The sequence below is a fragment of the Microtus pennsylvanicus genome, chromosome 12 (genome assembly GCF_037038515.1).
Source record: "Microtus pennsylvanicus isolate mMicPen1 chromosome 12, mMicPen1.hap1, whole genome shotgun sequence".
Lineage (NCBI taxonomy): Eukaryota > Metazoa > Chordata > Mammalia > Rodentia > Cricetidae > Microtus > Microtus pennsylvanicus.
In genome coordinates this window covers 44591298-44609243 of record NC_134590.1, presented here as the reverse complement: position 1 = coordinate 44609243, position 17946 = coordinate 44591298, and the positions used below count along the sequence as shown (strand labels likewise).

General features: G+C 37.7%; 1 protein-coding gene across 2 annotated transcripts in view; it reads left to right on the top strand.

Annotated features, from left to right (window-relative positions):
• Positions 1 to 17946, top strand: part of Stim2 (stromal interaction molecule 2) — a 126274-nt gene that overhangs the window by 62908 nt on the left and 45420 nt on the right. For both annotated transcript variants that reach the window (XM_075943523.1, XM_075943522.1), the window contains exon 3: positions 10707 to 10821. In XM_075943523.1, coding sequence (XP_075799638.1) covers positions 10707 to 10821 — 115 coding nt within the window. The remainder of the gene's footprint in view (positions 1 to 10706; positions 10822 to 17946) is intronic.

The following is a 17946-nucleotide window of genomic DNA, read 5'->3' as shown; positions in this document are numbered from 1 at the left end:
TCTTATACCTACCAGAAGATGTTCTACTCTTGTGCTCCTCCTGTCCAAGTTGTGTCTTTGTTCCCGCCAGCCCCCAAATACTTTTTATTTGCTGTTTTGAGTTGGTGTAAGCAGAATTCTCCTCTGAGGAATAATAAGTACATGCTACTCACTGAACTTTTCTCCAATTCATGAATAGTTAGCTTTGGATTTTCTGGAAACATTTCAGTTGAGGAACTGGTATAGAAATTATGACAGCTTTAAGATCACCACCAACTGTGCTTTCCTTAGGTACCTTATGGTTAGTTCTTGAAGCCATGCCTTGAGGTCCGAATTTGCCTGCATTTGAGGCAGTGGCTGGCAGATGCCTGGTTATGACTTCTCTAGCTTATCGCTGATGTGCTCCACTGGCTTAGGGTGAGGCTCAGGTCTCCAGGAGCTCAGATCTGGTGATGGAAGGAAAGAGGCTGTCGTTCAATGTGGAGCTCAGTTTCAGCTAGACTGGATAACTAATTGAGTACCCTGAATGCACCTCTCTGTCTTGTACTCAGTGCTGGATTACAAATGCCTGTTGGAGTACATGGCTTTAGGTGAGTGCTAGGTAGGTCCTTATGCTAACTTAGGGCCTTATACTACTTAGGGCCTTATACTTACACACCAAGCATTTTATTTACTGAGCCATCTCCCTAGCCTCTCCCCAACTCTGTGTGCCAGGAATTTAACCTGCTATGGAAATTTTGGGAGGCCATGCATAATGAGTGTTAATTTCAGTACAAGGACTCTGCTCTCCTACGTGTATTAATGTGGGCAAGCAAAAGGACTTGGGATGCAGTGTAAAGGTCCTCATCAGATTTATCTTAAGAGTACTTAGCTTCTAGAAATATGAGAAAAACTATTTATCCTCATCATTATAGAAAATATTCAAAGTATTATTCTTGGATACTTGGATACGGTAATAGAAAGTGAACTAAAACAAACTATTCATTGGATGGAGGCTCTTGTCTGTTCCTTGGAGACCTCAGGCAGTACCTGATGTAGTCTAGGGTATTCTTGGGGTTATCAAGAAGTTTCTAGTGGGCCCAGGTAATACCTATTAGAAATTAAGAGAGTATGAAAATGTGTATCATGGGGCTCTGATAAATTTGTTATTCTATTTTGAAAAAACATTTTGTATATGATAATTATCTAGACCCTGCATTAAAAATGCCCTAAAGTTATTAGTTATATTATATTGATATAATTTTATGTCACTTAACTGTTGAAAGTTTCTGCTTTTTTAAAATTAAAGGTAAAGATATGTTATTTTTAATTTTACATTAATCCTAATTAGTCTTCTGGGGGGCAGTTGGCATAGTCACAGCTTTTTACTTTTGTAATGTTACAGTAGAAACTTGAACTTGTTATATAGTTGTGTGACCATTGCTGTTTGATCAGTTCGAAGACATTAAAGAGCTTGATAAAAGGCAATCATGAGTTAACATTTTTTGATCCTTATAACTAAAGCTGCTTTCTAAAAAGGCCCTATCAGTTGTATTCTCGTAGATGTATGAATGTGTAGTTTTTCACTACTTTTTGCAACATTGTTAAAATATCATTGACTTAGGATAAATTACATGTATTTCCCTACATAGTTAACTTAGCTATAAGTTTTAATCCTTTAGGAAGATGGAGAATTCCATCTATGCCCCTCTCTGTTTGCCTATAGTTGGGTAAAAACAAAACATTCTTGTAGTCCAGTACTCCTGATGCTGAATTCTATTAGTGTTTGATTTCTGAAGTTCTGTTGCATTTTTATTTTGGCAGTGTTTTTTTTTTATAAAATTTTTAGATTGGCAATTTTTTTTGATGCTATACATGTTGTTCATGTGTTTTCTGCATTACATTGTGTCTGTTGAAACACCTGCTGTCTTTATCTCCTTTCTCTGAGCATGCCTCTCTCATCTGTGGTTTCCTTTAAGACTTTCTGTTTTTAGCAGGCACGGATCATTGGCTAGTGTAGGTTTCTGATAACTGTTCATATAAGATGTTCTCTACAGCTTTGCTATGCTTCTGTTTGCCGTAGTCAGCCATACATCTCAGTATTTTTCACACAAGGGGTACCATAGTGATACCAAAGAGTAGATTTGATTACTGAGATGGCTTCTGAGTAATGGGTAAGTACTGTATATGGTGTGGATACTCCGTACAGTCTACTGGATACTATGGGCCTGTAGGCCGAAGATGGATGCCCCAACCGTACAGAGGAACCTTGGGTGACTGTCCAGGCAACGAGATGTCTCTGTCATTTCTAGCATTTGGAAGTTGCTTATTTCTTGTTTGCTTAGGTAATATTGTATCCTTCTGGAGTCTTTGATGGAGTTGAAGGATAGACAGTTATATAGTTTTCCATTGTTATGATAAAAGATAAAGTAGAATTGTAAGTGTAATTCTTGCTTGATAACTGTTTTGCTATATGTAATTTTACTATGTTAAAGTGAAAGCCTTTCCTTTTTGTTTAGACAGAAAAAGGGGAAATGATGTGGGAAGGTCATTTGTCTATCTGTTGCTTTCATTGGTTAATTAATAAAGAAACTGCTTGGCCTGATAGGTCAGAACATAGGTGGGTGGAGTAAACAGAACAGAATGCTGTGAAACTGTTTTCATTATTGTAGCTCTGTAATAGAGCAGGGTTGGTAATGCCTCCGGAATTCCTTTATTGTATAGGATTGTTTTGGCTATCCTGGGTTTTTTGTTTTTCTATATAAAGTTGATTATTGTTCTCTCAAGGTCCGTGAAGAATTTTGTTGGGATTTTGATGGGGATTGCATTGAATTTATAGATTGCCTTTGGTAGAATTGCCATTTTTATTATGTTGATCCTTCCAATCCAAGAGCATGGGAGATCCTTCCATTTTCTGGTGTCCTGTTCAATTTCTTTCTTCAAAGCCTTAAAGTTCTTGTCAAATAGATCTTTCACTTCCTTGGTTAGTGTTACCCCAAGATACTTTATGCTATTTGTGGCTATTGTGAAAGGTGAAGTTTCTCTGATTTCCCTCTCTGCTTCTTTATCCTTTGTGTATAGGAGGGCTACTGATTTTTTTGAGTTCATCTTGTAACCTGCCACATCACTGAAGGTGTTTATCAGCTGTAGGAGTTCTTTGGTACTGTTTTTGGGGTCACTGATGTACACTATCATATCATCTGCAAATAATGAAAGTTTGACTTCTTCCTTTCCAATTCAAATCCCCCTGACCTCCTTATGTTGTCTTATTGCTATTGCTAGAACTTCAAGAACTATGTTGAAGAGATATGGAGAGAGTGGACAGCCTTGTCTTGTTCCTGATTTTAGTGGAATGACTTTGAGTGTTCTCCATTTAATTTGATGTTAGCTGTTGGCTTGGTGTATATTGTTTTTATTATTTTTAGGTATGATCCTTGTATCCCTAATCTCTTCAAGACCTTTATCTTAAAAGGGCGTTGAATTTTGTCAGATGCTTTTTCAGCATCTGATAAAATGATCATATGATTTTTTTCTTTCAGTTTATTTATATGATGGATTACATTGATAGATTTTCATATGTTGAACCAACCCTGCATCTCTGGGATGAAGCCTACTTGATCATAATGGATTATTTTTTTGATGTGTTCTTAGATTCGGTTTGCCAGTATTTTATTGAGAATTTTTACATCGATGTTCATGAGCAAGATTGGTCCGTAATTCTCTTTCTTGCTTGAGTCTTGGTTGTGTGGTTTTGGTATCAGGGTAACTGTAGCTTCATGAAAAGAGATTGGCAATGACTCTTCTATTTCTATTATGTGAAACACATTAAGGAGTATAGGTATCAGCTCTTCTTGGAAGTTCTGCATTAAAACCATCTGGTCCTGGGCTTTTTTTGGTTGGGAGTTTATGGTCATGGTATCACTCGTCTCTCCAAGTCCTTTATCATGAGTAGGTGTTGAATTTTCTCAAAGACATTTTCAACATCTAATGAGCTGATCACATGTGTTTTTTCTTTCATTTGGTTTATATGGTGGATTACATTGACAGGTTTTCGTATGTTGAACCATTGCTGCGTCTCTGGGATGGAGCCTACTTGATCATGGTGGATGATTTCTTTGATGTGTTCTTAGATTCGGTTTGCCAATATTTTCTGGACTATTTTTGCATCAGTGTTCATGAGGGAATTGGCCTGTAATTCTTTTTCTTAGTTGAGTCTTTTGTGTGGTTTGGGTATCAGGATGACTATATCCTTGTAAAAAGCGTTTGGCAAAGTCTGTTCTTTTTCTTTTGTGTGGAACAATTTGAGGAGTATTGATATTAGCACTTCTTTGCAATTCTGGTAGAATTCTGTGCTTAAATCATCTGGCCTTGGACTTTTTTAAATTTTTTGGTTGGGAGACTTTTGGTGATTGCTTCTATTTCTTTAGGGATTATAGGTCTATTTAATTTGCTTATCTGGTCTTGATTTAATTTTTGTATGTGTTACCTATCCAGAAAATTGCCCTTTTACTTTAAAATTTCCAATTTTGTGAAGTACAGGTTTTTGAAGTATGACCTGATGATTCTCTGGATTTCCTCAGTGTTACTCGTTATGTCCCCCTTTCCTTTCTGATTCTGTTAATTTGGACATTCTCTCTCTCTCTCTGCCCTTTTGTTAGTTTGGATAAGGGTTTGTCTATCTTGTTGATTTTTCTCAAAGAACCAACTCTTTGTCTTGTTGATTCTTTGTATTGTTTTCTTTGTTTCTATTTTATTGGTTTCAGCCCTCAATTTGATTATTTCCTGGCATCTATTCATTCTGGGTGAGTTTGCTTCTTTTTATTCTAATGCTTTCAGATGTGCTGCTATGTCGCTAGGGTGAAATTTCTCCAGGTTCTTTATATAGGCACTTAGTGCTATGATCTTTTTCTCTTAGCACTGCTTTCAAAATGTCCCTTAAGTTTGGGTATGTTGACCAGATAGTGGTGGTGTACACCTTTAGTTTCAGCACTAGGGAGGCAGAGGCAGGGGGATCTCTGTGATTTGAGGCCATTGTGGTATACAGACAAACCCTGTCTCGAAAAACAAAAAACAAAACAAAAGTTTGGGTATGTTGTGCATTAGTTTTCATTGAATTCTTTTATTTCTTTTTGACCCAGTGATTCAGTTAAGCAATTTTCAATTTCCATGAGTTTGTGGGCTTTCTGAAATTAGTGCTTTTGTTAAATTCTACTTGAAGCCATGGTGATCCTATAAAATACAGAGGTTATCCCAATTTTTTGTATTTATTGAGGTTTGCTTTGTTACTGGGTATGTAGTTGGTTTTAGAGAAGGTTCCATGCCGAGCCAAGAACGTATATTCTTTTGTCTTTGGGTGGAATGTTCTAGAGATGTCTGTTAAACCTCTTTGAGTCATAACATCTGTTACTTGCTTTATTTCTCTATTAAGCTTGTGTCTGGAAGTCCTGTCTAGTGGTGGGAGTAGGGTATTGAAGTCTCCTACTACTACTGTGTAGAGTTTGATGTTTGATCTAAGCTTTAGTAATGTTTCTTTTACAAATTTGGGTACTCTTATATTTGGGGCATAGATACTCAGAATTGAGACTTCATCCTGATGAATTTTTTCTGTGATAAATATGAAATGTCCTTCTTAATCTCTTTTGATTATTTTTAATTTGAAGTCTATTTTGTTAGATATTATTAGAGTAGGTACACCAGCTTGTTTCTTAGGTCCATTTATTTGGAAAATCTTTTTCCAGCCCCTTACTCTGAGGTAATGTCTGTCTTTGAAGTTGAGGTGTGTTTCTTGTATGCAGCATAAGGATGAATCCTGTTTTCATATCCATTCTTTTAGCCTGTGTTTTTTTATAGGTGAATTGAGACCATTGATAGTAAGAGATATTAATGACTAGTGATTATTAGTTCTTGTTATTTTTGGTTTTGTTGTTGTTGTTGGTATTGTGTGTGTATTTCCCTTCTTTGGGTTTTCCTGGTGTAGGATTGTCTATTGTCTGTGTTTTTATGGGTGTAGCTAACTTCTTGGGTTGGAGTTTTTCTTCTAGTACTTTTTGTAGGACTGGATTTGTGGATAGGTATTGATTAAATTTTCTTTTGCCATGAAATATCTTGTTTTCTCTTTTATTGGTGATTGAAAGTTTGCTTAGTAGTCTGTGCTCACATCTGTGTTCTCTTAGTGTCTGCAGAACGTCTACCTAGTACCTTTTGCGTTTCAGAGTTTCTGTTGAGAAGTCTGGTATAATTCTGATAGGTTTGCCTTTATATCTTTATATCTTTTGCAGCTCTTAATATTCTTTCTTTATTCAGTATCTTTAGTGGCAGTGGGACTTTTTTTTTTGTCATGTCTATTGGGTGTTCTGTGAGCTTCATGTACTTTAGTCATGTCCTCTTTTTGGTTCTGAAAGTTTTCTACTCATGTTCTGGTAAGAGTGACAAAGATCTGTAAGGTGTAGAGTGCTTTTGAGTTATTTGTTACAAGTTTTATTATCCTGTGGTCATTTTTCTCACTTTTTTAATTGATTTTTTGACAATTTCACACTATACACACCATCCCACTCATTTCCCAGTCCTTCCTTATCTGCCCTTCACCCTTGTAGTGTCTCCCTCCCAAAGGAATACTTAAAAAGAAATAAAAATAAATAAGACTTTTAATTAAAGAAACAAAACCAGGTCACTCCTCCATCTTTCCTGCCTCTATATCGCCTCTATTGGTCTTAGTGGCATTGGGAGCTTTGGTGTATCACACAATATACCCTTTTGTCCACACAGCTTTACTTCCAAATGCTCATTGTGCAATATGTTATTAGTCAGGTTCAAGACCTCTGACTTTCTGGTACACCATCAGTACTAAACCCTCACCAAAACTCCTCTTGGATATTCTGTTTTCGCTCTGAGTCATGGAGATCCTGCAGCTATGTTTCCGCAGGACCTTTCCCTTCACAGGCTCCAGCAGGTTATAGATGGAGTAGATGTTGTGGAGATGCCAACTCAGAGCCCTGAATGCGTGCCTGGGTTGTAGCTGAGTTGGTCAGTCAGAGCCACTGGACCACCGCCCTCAGATGAAGAGGTGGGGCCAGCTTTTCCAGATGGAGGGGGAGCTCTCTAGTGCCAGGCTGTTTATTCCAGGGCAAGGGGTGGGTCAGCTGTTCTTTGAGATGGGGGTGTCTCTTCTCAGGCCAGTGAGACGCAGGACCAGCTCAGCCAGGCCCTAGTACTTCCACCCATGGTTCAATTCATGGTTTATAGGTCCCTGTGGTAACACGGGCAACAGACATCAACATGGACCCCAGCTGCAGCAGGAACATGGACCTAGATGTGACCAGCAGCAGCAGCTTTGGCCAAGATGGCACCATTGCCCTGGGTAGAAGCATAGGCCTCTCAGATTGACATGGGCCCAACAGCAGTGTGATCTCTGGGCTCCAGTGTAGGCCCAGGTGGTAGCCCAGACTCGGGAGTGGGGGGTGCAGGTTGCATGACCCTTGATGGTAGCAGGAACCATGAATATCAACACTGATTCTGGCTGCATTAGGACCACGGACCCAAACATGGCCCCTGGTCACAACCTGTACATCACCATGACCTCCAGGTGGTAGTGCAGGCCACCCCAATCTGTATGGCTCTGGCAGCAGCATGACCCTTGGGCACCATCCTGGTCTCATGTGGTGGCCCAGACCCTGGGTATATGCCCAGGCTTCAGTGGGAAGTCATGGGCATTGATGCAGATGTTGGCTCTGGTAGGACCACGGACCAGACATGGTCCTCAGCAGCAACTTGGCAGGGAAGTCACCATAGCCCCAGTTTATAGTGCAGACCACTCAGATTTGCATGACTCTAGCAGCAGCTTATCCCTCAGGCCCCAACATGGTCACAGGTGGCATTCCAGAACCCCGAGATTCTTGTGGCCTTTGCTGGCAACGTGAGCCATGGACATCAACCCCAGACGTGATCCATGGCCACATCTCAGGCCCAGCTGACACTGTGGCCCCAGTGGCAGCACAGGGCACCTAGGCATTGCCCCTGCTGCAGGGTGGATTATTGTTTTTTTTTTAATGAACACTATTTTTAGATAATTCTAGGAAAAGTCCATTTTTATGTATTTAGGTTTTACTTAGCTGTTTGTTTGTTTGTTTTGAGACAGGGTTTCTTTGTGTAGCCCTGGCTGTCTTGGAATTATCTCTGTAGACCAGGCTGGCCTCCAACTCAGAAGTCTGCTTGCCTGTGCCTCTGGAGTACTGGAATTACAGGTGTGAGCCACCACCACCCAGCCTTGCTTAGCTTTCTTAAAAATGTTTATTTTACTGTTTTGGGAGTTTCTGGCACACCACAAACAACTCTAGGAGATGTATTTTACACTTGGAACTAAGATTTTTTTTTGGCAACCTATGGCTTTTTGGAAGAATATTTTTATCTTATTTAGGGGAACTCCAGTTGAACTCTCTATGTGAAAACATACATATGAAGCTTATAAAATAGTAGGTTTGCATGTGACTTCAAACATTCTTAGTGTTGTCGTCATTCTCCCTGCCTCCTCCATGTCTTACCCTTTTGTCCCTCTTTGCCATTAAACCTTCCTATCCACTGTTTGCCCCTTTCCCTCTATAGCATCAGTGTTCTATCACCCCATCTCCCTTTGGTTTATTAAGCACATGTTTAATATATATCCCTAAATTCATCTACATTTTCTCAATATTAACTATCACATCTCATCTATATGGAAATTAGTTTATTTCTGAAGCCATAGAACTTTCCTTTTCAGTTATTAGCACTCACACAGTGAAGAGAATTTCCTGGGACATTCTTTTTGATGTTATCCCATAAATGGAACAGTTGCTCTTTGTTCCAGCTGACTGGACTGTTTCCAAGACTGACTTCCTCTGCTCAGTGTATCATCATAGTTTTCAGCCTCAGTTTTCTCTTTAGCTCTTGGACCTCTTCCAAGATGAGCAGTTTCTAAGCATCTTAGGTGTGGTGATCCCACTTCCCCCAAGGATTTGACTAGATTCTAAAGATATCAGTAAGGGTGACATGAGGATAGTTAGAAAAGCTACTTTAACTATACTGTACTTTACAAAAGAAATTTGTAAAATAAGACACTAGTTGTAACAACAGAATAAAAATAATCTAAGGTGAATCTTTTAAATCAGTGCTTTTCAAGCAATTGATGTAGCACCCAATTTTTAATTTCCAGTCTCTTAATAACAGTTTATACAGCTAACACATTTGTCACATGTTTTGCTCAGATGCTTTGAAAGCATTATCTGATTACTTCTACAAAGGCTGCTAAGTAGCCACTCCCAGTCCCTGTACCTACAGTAGAGCAGCATGAGTAAAATGTCTTACCTAGTCTGTTGAGCTCACTTTGAATAATGGTGTTGATCCTAAAAGCTGAGCATTGAAGCTTGGAAAAGTACATGATTTGCTTAATATTAATAACTTAAGTAGTTTAGTATAGGCTTATTCTATTCAAACCAAAATTTTGTCATGTCTGAGAAGAATATTACTAATAATGTATAAAAATAAGAACTTTACTTTTGGGGTTGAAGTCCCTGGGGACCTAGATTTTCTATATTTTGGATTTCTGAAACAGCTATGATCTACCTTTAGAATCAAGAAAAAAAATCAATACATATAAAAGTAAAATATCAAAACAAGAAAAAAAGAAATGTACAACAGTGAAAAATGATAAAATTTTAAAGTAGTTAATTTTTTTTCATATAATTAGAAATGGGTAATTTGGAGGAAGTTTGGGGAGCTAAAACCTGAAAAATGGTCAGAGAGAGCGTTGATGAATGGTTTATAGGTGTAATAGTCCCTGCTTTCTGTTTTTTGGACAGTAGGAAAGAAATATTACAGAGCTGGCTAATTTTTAGCAGAGATTAATTTTGATGCTTTTAAAATATTTTAAGGTATTATATACATGGGTTTATAAAATATGCTAGTTGTAACATCGTAGCCATCTTTCCTTTCAGTGATGACTTAGATGGTAGAAAAACACAGGACTATGATAAAGTGACTGAGATTAGTGTTAGTTGTGGTTGGAGATACCTCGTCACTGTTTATGAGTCAGAATGTAATTCTGAGATGGTAACTAAACTGTGTGTTTGACTGTAGCCATGGCTCTGGTTGGACTCTCAGTACTTGTTCATGTTTTAACCTTGGGCATGTTACTTAACCTCCGTCGGCGTTGACTTCCCATTAATAAAATAGAATTAAAACAGTGCTTTCCTTCCAAGACCATCATGAAGTTTAGAAACAGTTATCTATATAGCTTTCTGTGTCTCTGTGTGTGCATATATAATCCTTCACAGTAGAAATTTGGACTAATATCAACTGAGTAATGAGCTTTAAATAAAGACATATGTTGCCTCTGTTCTCATGATTAGAAGACATTTTATAAAATGTGTTTAACAACAATGAGAAAATGGCTTTAAAATACCAACAGGGGCTGGAGAGATGACTCAGAGGTTAAGATCACCGGTTGCTCTTTGAGAGGTCCTGAGTTCAATTCCCAGCAACCACATGGTGGCTCATAACCATCCATAATGAGATCTGGTGCTCTCTTCTGGCCTGCAGGCATACATGCTGGCAGAACACTGTATACAGAATAGATAAATAAATCTTAAAAAATAAAATATCAACAGTGTCATGGTTGGTATCTGAAAAAGTCACACTTATTTTTGTTGTTTTGTTTCTAGTTTCTCAGGAGTAAAGGCTTTTATATATGTTTAACTTAACTGTTTTCTCTTTTATAGTTTATCAGAGAAGATATGAAATATAAAGATGCTACAAATAAACATAGTCATCTTCACAGAGAAGATAAGCACATAACTGTTGAGGATTTGTGGAAACAGTGGAAAACTTCAGAAGGTAAGACTGTACAGTGGTCTGAAGTCTCAGCTTGTCTGTTTCTGTCCTGCTTGGCACTGGTCGCCCTACTAATTGCATATATTTTAATAAAATACCATAAGATCATATTTCTATGAGAATATTTACATTAAAACTTTTCTTAGATCTATTAGGTTACAGGCTATTTTTAGATACTTTGATATCCTATCCTGGATTGAGCAAGATAATGCCTGTTTGAGCTCATTGTGTGAGGTCTTAAATGGTATTATAAATGTTTTATCAAATGAAAGAAAAAAGGATACTAAAGTTTTCTTTTTAGTTGTGAATAATGCCTTAATTCTTCAGGAGCCCAGGAATTTTAAGCTTTTCCTGAAGTCCTCTGTGAACCCTGCTAATGCTGTAGTTTACCTTGTACATTAAGGCTGTGCTCCCAGACCTCCAGAGGAAACATCCTATGCATGCTGTTTCTTCAGTGAAGAAACACTTCTTCAGTGAAGTATAATTCATAAGTTAGGCACAGTAAGAGATTAACAGCAACAATAAGTAACACAGTAGAACAATGTATTGTAATAAATAACAATGTATTATAAATAAAAGTTCTTGATGTGGCCCTTTTTAGCTGTCACAGAGCAGGTAGCATATAGTGTGTGGATACTCTAGACAAAGGAATAATTAATGTTCCTGACAGAAAAGCGCAATATTTTTTATACTACTTAGAACACTAATTTAACACTTAATGGGTTGTTGGTTTCTGGACTTTTTCTCACTGAAATGAAATGTTGGTAACTGAAACTACAAAGAAGTGAAACCATAGATGAAAGATTCCTAAAGTTGCAGGATAAAATTTAGTAATTTGAATTTTGTTCCTTTTCTGTTTCTTTTCTGTTTCTAAGTTGTCTAGCTACTTTGTGGACAATAATTTTGAACAGCACAGAAAGCTAAAGTTCCTCGACTGAGACACTATGCTAGGAAGGTGCTAAAATTTAAGCAATTTCAATTCATTCAGTTTATTTTGTTTTTCAGTGTCAGTTAACCAAACTATTCCTTTTCTAGTATTCCTATTTTACAAATGCTAAACAGTTGTGTATGACACATATTTTTCTCTAAAGGTTTGAATATTGAAACTAAGAAGCTGAACAGACTTTTATAAAAACATAAATAAATGAATTACTAGTTGATTGTCAGTTATAACATCTAGAAAAGGCAAAATACAAAAGAGGGCGTGTAACTGGAGAACCTGCTAGGGACTCTCTGGAGGAAGGGCTATCTCACTCAGATGAAGTCTGCCAGGTCACACACTCTCCATGGCCAGTCATCACATAGGGAACCTTTTTTCTTGGGGGAAAATATTTTCAAGGCAAAAAGGAGATGTCAAAAACGCCTTTGTCTGTATTTCTTACTTATTTTACTTATGCAGATTGTTGTAGGCTTGTAGCCTTGGCTTTTACAAACAGACAGCCTTTAAAGCCTTCTTATTAGAGGTCTACAATACAAAATATGCCAAAGGAAAGATTTTGTGGTGGGAATTTCATTATAGCTCTGTCCTTTGCCAACTGTTCACCTAGCAGAGTAACTTACTTAAAATATAAATCAACACCATTAAGTTACTCAGAGAAAAAAGGCAACAAGAATCTTCACAAAGTACTGTAAGCCATGGTCTGCACTCGACCCATGCTCCAGTCACGGTCCCTCTTTGCGCTTTTCTGTTGTCTGTCTCCTTCATTTCCCTCCTCAGTGTGCAGATACCTAGCTCCAGTATCTCCTTCCTTAAAGTCCTTATTAAGGGCTAGTCTCCCGATGGGGTCTACTTTTTTTTCCTTTTTGGTTTCCTGATACACATGATCCTTCATATCGTGTTTTTCCCGTCACTTACTATGTTCTCAAGTATTTCAGAATTACTTATTCATGATACCTGTTCCTTACCCACAAGATAAGGCTTAGAGAGAAGAGTCTGTTGTGTTTATTAATAAATCTCTCCATGAGGGAGACTCTGTCCTCAAAAGTCTTCTTGCTCCTCATCTAGTGACTTTGTTTTGAGTAGATCTTTTATGATCTGTGAGAATGTTTCTGGTTTGTTTTCTTGTAGTTTAAGACTTTTCCAAGGTAAATAGGCCATTAATCTTCTTTTTCTCTTATGCGTTCACTTCTGCCCTTATCTCCTTATTTTATATGTGATAGAAGGATGGTTTACTGTTAAGTCCAAATTGCTTTCCTGACCTCTCACCTCATTTGCTTAGGGGTAAAGGCCTAAGAGTGCTTGTCAAGTTCCTGCTAGCACACATGCCCAGAAGGAAGGAGAAAGGAAATGGTATGTGGAGGATTCAGGCAATATGACCTCACTAAAAAGTTTACAGAGGTGGGGTTGAGTCCCTCTACTCACAGTTATCAAAGAGTCAGGTAGAGCCGGACATTGTACATTAGAAATAATAAGTGAATACAACTTGGTGAAAGGGACTACCTTGTTAAGTTGGGTTGAGGTTGCCTAAAATGAAAGAGAAAGGCAAATCACAAAGATGAGAGCTGAAAGACATCCATGTCAGATGTGGTAGTGGCCAGGTGAGCAAAGAGGAAGAGGATCACAACTTGGTGTGTTGTTGGGGAATGGATATGTCTTGTATATTTTGCTACTACAAATGAAACGTTAACTTGTTTGAAAGTACCTCATGGCATAATGTATTGACACATCTCTAATTACCAGTCATGCATAAGATAATACATGTTAAATGGGTTATCATATATTTTGGGCCAAGCAGGCATAGCACTGGATATTCTGGGGATTAAAGTTAAATCAGACATGGGTCCAGGATGTCCCAAGCAAATTACTGAGTATGGGGGGGAGATAGATTGAAATTATAGTATAAGGTGATAGGTCCCACAGTACAATTAAGGCTAGAGTATGGATGGAGCTGGTTCATAGACAGGAGTGACTAGCTCATTAGTAGGATTATTTGCAGAGGTGGTATTTGGAATAGACCTTGGAAATTGACTAGTAGGTCTTAGAAAGGAAGGCAGGTTATGTGAGAAGGGCAGTTGGGGGTGGATAGGATCAAGATATTCTGTGCACATATGAAATTGACAAAGAATAAAAAAGTGAAAAACAAAACTAAAAATAAAAGGAAAATTATAAAGTATACCACGAATGGTTCCATCCTTAATTATACTTGAATAGTTTTTAAAATTAGAAGTAAAGGTAGGATGCTACTGAAAGTATATGGGCTTCCAGGTCATATAATTTAAGAGATGACTTACAGGGCTAGAGAGATGGCTCAGTAGTTAGGAGCATTTACTGGCTGCGCTTCCAGAGGTCACAGGTTTGATTCCCAGTGCCCACAGCTTACAACGATCCATAATTCTAGTTCTTGGGGATCTAGTACCTTTTTCTGGCCTCTGAAAATACCTCGGAAACACATCTAATGCACAGACATTCATGCAGGCCAAACACCTGTACATATAAAATTAAAAAATTTAAAAGCATTAAAAGTGGCTCGCTTATAGAATGTGAATCTTCTATAATGTAAATGAAATGTTTTCTGACACACCAGATGGTCTCTTAGCAAGTGCTGTCTCTGTAATATTTCTGTATAAACTCAAATGTTGAGCTATGCTTTTCTTTTTTTTCTTTTTTTTTTTTTTGAGACAGGGTTTCTCTGTTTAGCTTTGGAGCCTGTCATGGAACTAGCTCTGTAGACCAGGCTGGCCTTGACTTCACAGAGATCCACCTGCTTCTGTCTCCTGAGTGCTGCAATTAAAGGCCTGCACCACCACCTGGCTTAAAGGTTTTTAATAAGTTGAAAAGATATGTAAAAATTTAGAAAAGTTTAGCTTAAAGCAACTTAAATTATCCTTAGTTAGTTATTTATTTATTTATTATGTATTTATTTATTATGTATACAATATTCTGTCTGTGTGTATGCCTGCAGGCCAGAAGAGGGCACCAGACCCCATTACAGATGGTTGTGAGCCACCATGTGGTTGTTGGGAATTGAACTCGGGACCTTTGGAAGAGCAGGCAGTGCTCTTAACCTCTGAGCCATCTTTCCAGCCCCTATAATTGTTATTTTCTAGTGTAAATAAACTTAAACACAAAAATGATCTTGGGTATTTTCTTTCAGTTTACGACAGCAATTTTTTTGTAAGCATTACATAAAAGTAAAAAATTCTTGGCCATGGACCTTGAATTCTTAAAAATAAGACTCATTATAAATTATTATTCTGCATTGAACCTTTTTATGCAAAGGTTTTTCTTCTGGGTGTGTTAGTGTGGGTGAATTTCTAAATACTGATAAAAAGCTACTAGCCTTTTCTAGTTCTTCACTGTTGATTTTTACGTAGAGACTGAATTGGAAAACATAGATGGACTGAGTAAATACTGTTTGGCATTATTGTCAGAGCTACTCAAAACATAAAACTTGGAGATCCAGTAGCATTTTTGTGGTATCCAGCAACAGAATACTTTGTCTATTTGCAGTATGCAAGGCAGTTACTAGTAGGATCCAAGGAAGTGTCAAGCCATTTCTTCAAGGAGTGTTATCATTTTTCATAAACACAGATGAAAAGCTAGATAGCGATGTAAGAATGCTTGGTTATATACTACTTTAATGGTGGTGAAATAGGAGTTTAGTAATATGGATGGATTTATTCTAGGGGATGAATCAATATTGTGGAAGGTATACATTTTCTTAGACATAAGAAAGGCAGGAATATACATGTTAGCACATTTAACATGAGTAAACAAGTCTTTTAAAATGCTGCATTTAGTTTTAAATTCTTTGAATAAGCATCATTTATTAGCCAGAGATATAATTTCTTTTACTGTATGTGATAGGTCACCAAATATTTCTGTATCTTAGTTCTGTAGTACAGTGAATACTGTCAACTACATCTAGAAGGCAGAAGGTTGTTCAAAATCAGAGTTAAAGTGCTTCAAGCAGTGCTGAGCTCCAAACAAATGCTCATTAGATATGTTTCTGTTATTGTTTCTGTGAGGAAAATGTGACCATAGTAAGTTAAACAATGGAGTGTCACACTAAGATTCTGCCCTTATTTATACCAGTGCCAATGAACCCAAAAGTTATTGTCGGAAGGAAGCTGTTGTTTGTATGTGGTCCAGTAGCAAAGATAAAGGTATTCTGGAGGATGGCATCACAGTTAAGAGTTGCAGGGTTTACTGTGTATATTATATACAGCAGTTCATGTAACATTTTTGTTATCACCTCTAAATATTAGACATTATTGAAGCTCCCAGGAAAGCCTTGTAATAGACAAGAATTTATAGAAAGACTTAGTCATTTAGACAAGAAGATTATTACCATTGTGTGGATAAAATGTGGGTTTGATTGGGAAGAGTGGATCATCATGGATTCTACAAACGTTATTACAGGAGGACTTGGAAACTTTGCCCCTGTGTTTAGAGGGTATTTGGAGGGTTTTCTTCATGTGGTTTCTGTTTGTTTGCTTGCTTGCTTGCTTGTTTCTCATGATTAAACATACTGGCTTTGAGTCCATTAAACTAGCTCACACAGTGGGAGTATTTTGTATGTGCTTATTAGGAGCAAGGCATTGTCCCAGACTAAGATACTCTGATGAAGAATGCTTCTTTATTCTTGACTTACACCTGTCTGTGGCCTGTTAGAGGAGAAAGACCTACTGACAGGTACTTAAGGGATGTTCTGCAGTCGCCTGTTGAGAGCTGTGTGATAGATAGGAAGAGGCCTGCCAGCAGAGGCTAAGTAAGGTGAGTAGGGTGACATTTACCTTGTCACCCTTAACTGGACGTTTCTGCTGCATGAATAGTTTTGAGCTTATTAGTAATTAATGCAGCATATTTAAGGAAATACAGTTCTTAGTAAGCTTTCTAGCTAATACTGCTTAACAGTTCAAGGTTTAATATTTTTGATCCTGTGTGCAATGCTGTTAGTTTTAGAAGCTGTTGTCAGCTTCAATATAAGTTTGGGTTTTCATTGCTTACCGAAAGCACCTTAGACAAGGAAGCCCTGTTCCCTGAGATGGAGTCTAGTTTCAGGATTGATAATGCCATCATTTATTTGTACTGCTAACAAAAGGTTCTTAATATTCAAAGCTGCTTCTGTGTAAAGAAAGGTGACACAAAGATATTCTGGTTCACTCTGTCAACCAACATTTAGGGGGGGGCAATATAGGTTTTGGTAGAAAAGTATTTCATAATCACTCTACATACCAGGTGAACATTTGTGTGTGCTGAATGTGGGGAGCCAGGTCTCAGAGGACTGGGTCAGAGGATCACAGCTTCCAGGGTTGGATTATGACTGAGAGTTTAGATTAAAATCAAACCAAAACAAGCAAAACAAATAATACAAAACCTTATACATCATGTAACATGTATCCTTTATTCTTTTATAATCATAATTTTCTTTTTATCATAAAATCCTGAATTCAGAGAACTCTCAACAATAAGTTTCTTATATTTCTTTATTTACACAAGCTGTCACTATGTAGCCCAGGCTGGCCTTGGGTTTTCAGTTCCCCTGCTGCACCTCCCAAGCACTGGGATTACAGGTGTGTGACGCCATGCCTAACTTTGATCTGCCTTGATCACCATCCTATGTTAGCATTAGTTCTTGTGTTTCTTCATTCCAGAACTTTCTGTTAGGCTTGTTCTGATTTATTATTTTTCATATTTTCTATTTCTCTTGACATGCCTTCTTTTACTTCGTGGCATTGGAGTTTGGGACACTTGCCAGACTAAATACCTTTTTAACTTGTAGAATATACATAACTTTGATGCAATTATAGTCTCTAATAAGTTATAGAGACCTCGCTCAGAAGGTAAGAGACCTACTGTCACATCTCTACTCTGGAAAGTTGACCATTTTTTTATCTTTTGTAGTACATGAAGTAAATGTGTTTTGAGGCTCATACTTCTTATGAAACTTAACAAGTTTTCTGGTATAAAATTCATAGAATGAAGGCCAGGTGGTGGTGCATGCTCTTAATCCCAGCACTCAGGAGGCAGAGGCAGGCAGATCTCAGTGAGTTCAAGGCCAGCCTGGTCTACAAAACAAGTTCCAGGACAGCCAGAACTGTTACACAGAGAAACCCTGTCTCAAAACACAAAACAAAACAAAAAATGAAACACCAAAGACAGGGGGGAGGGTCTTCATTGCATGA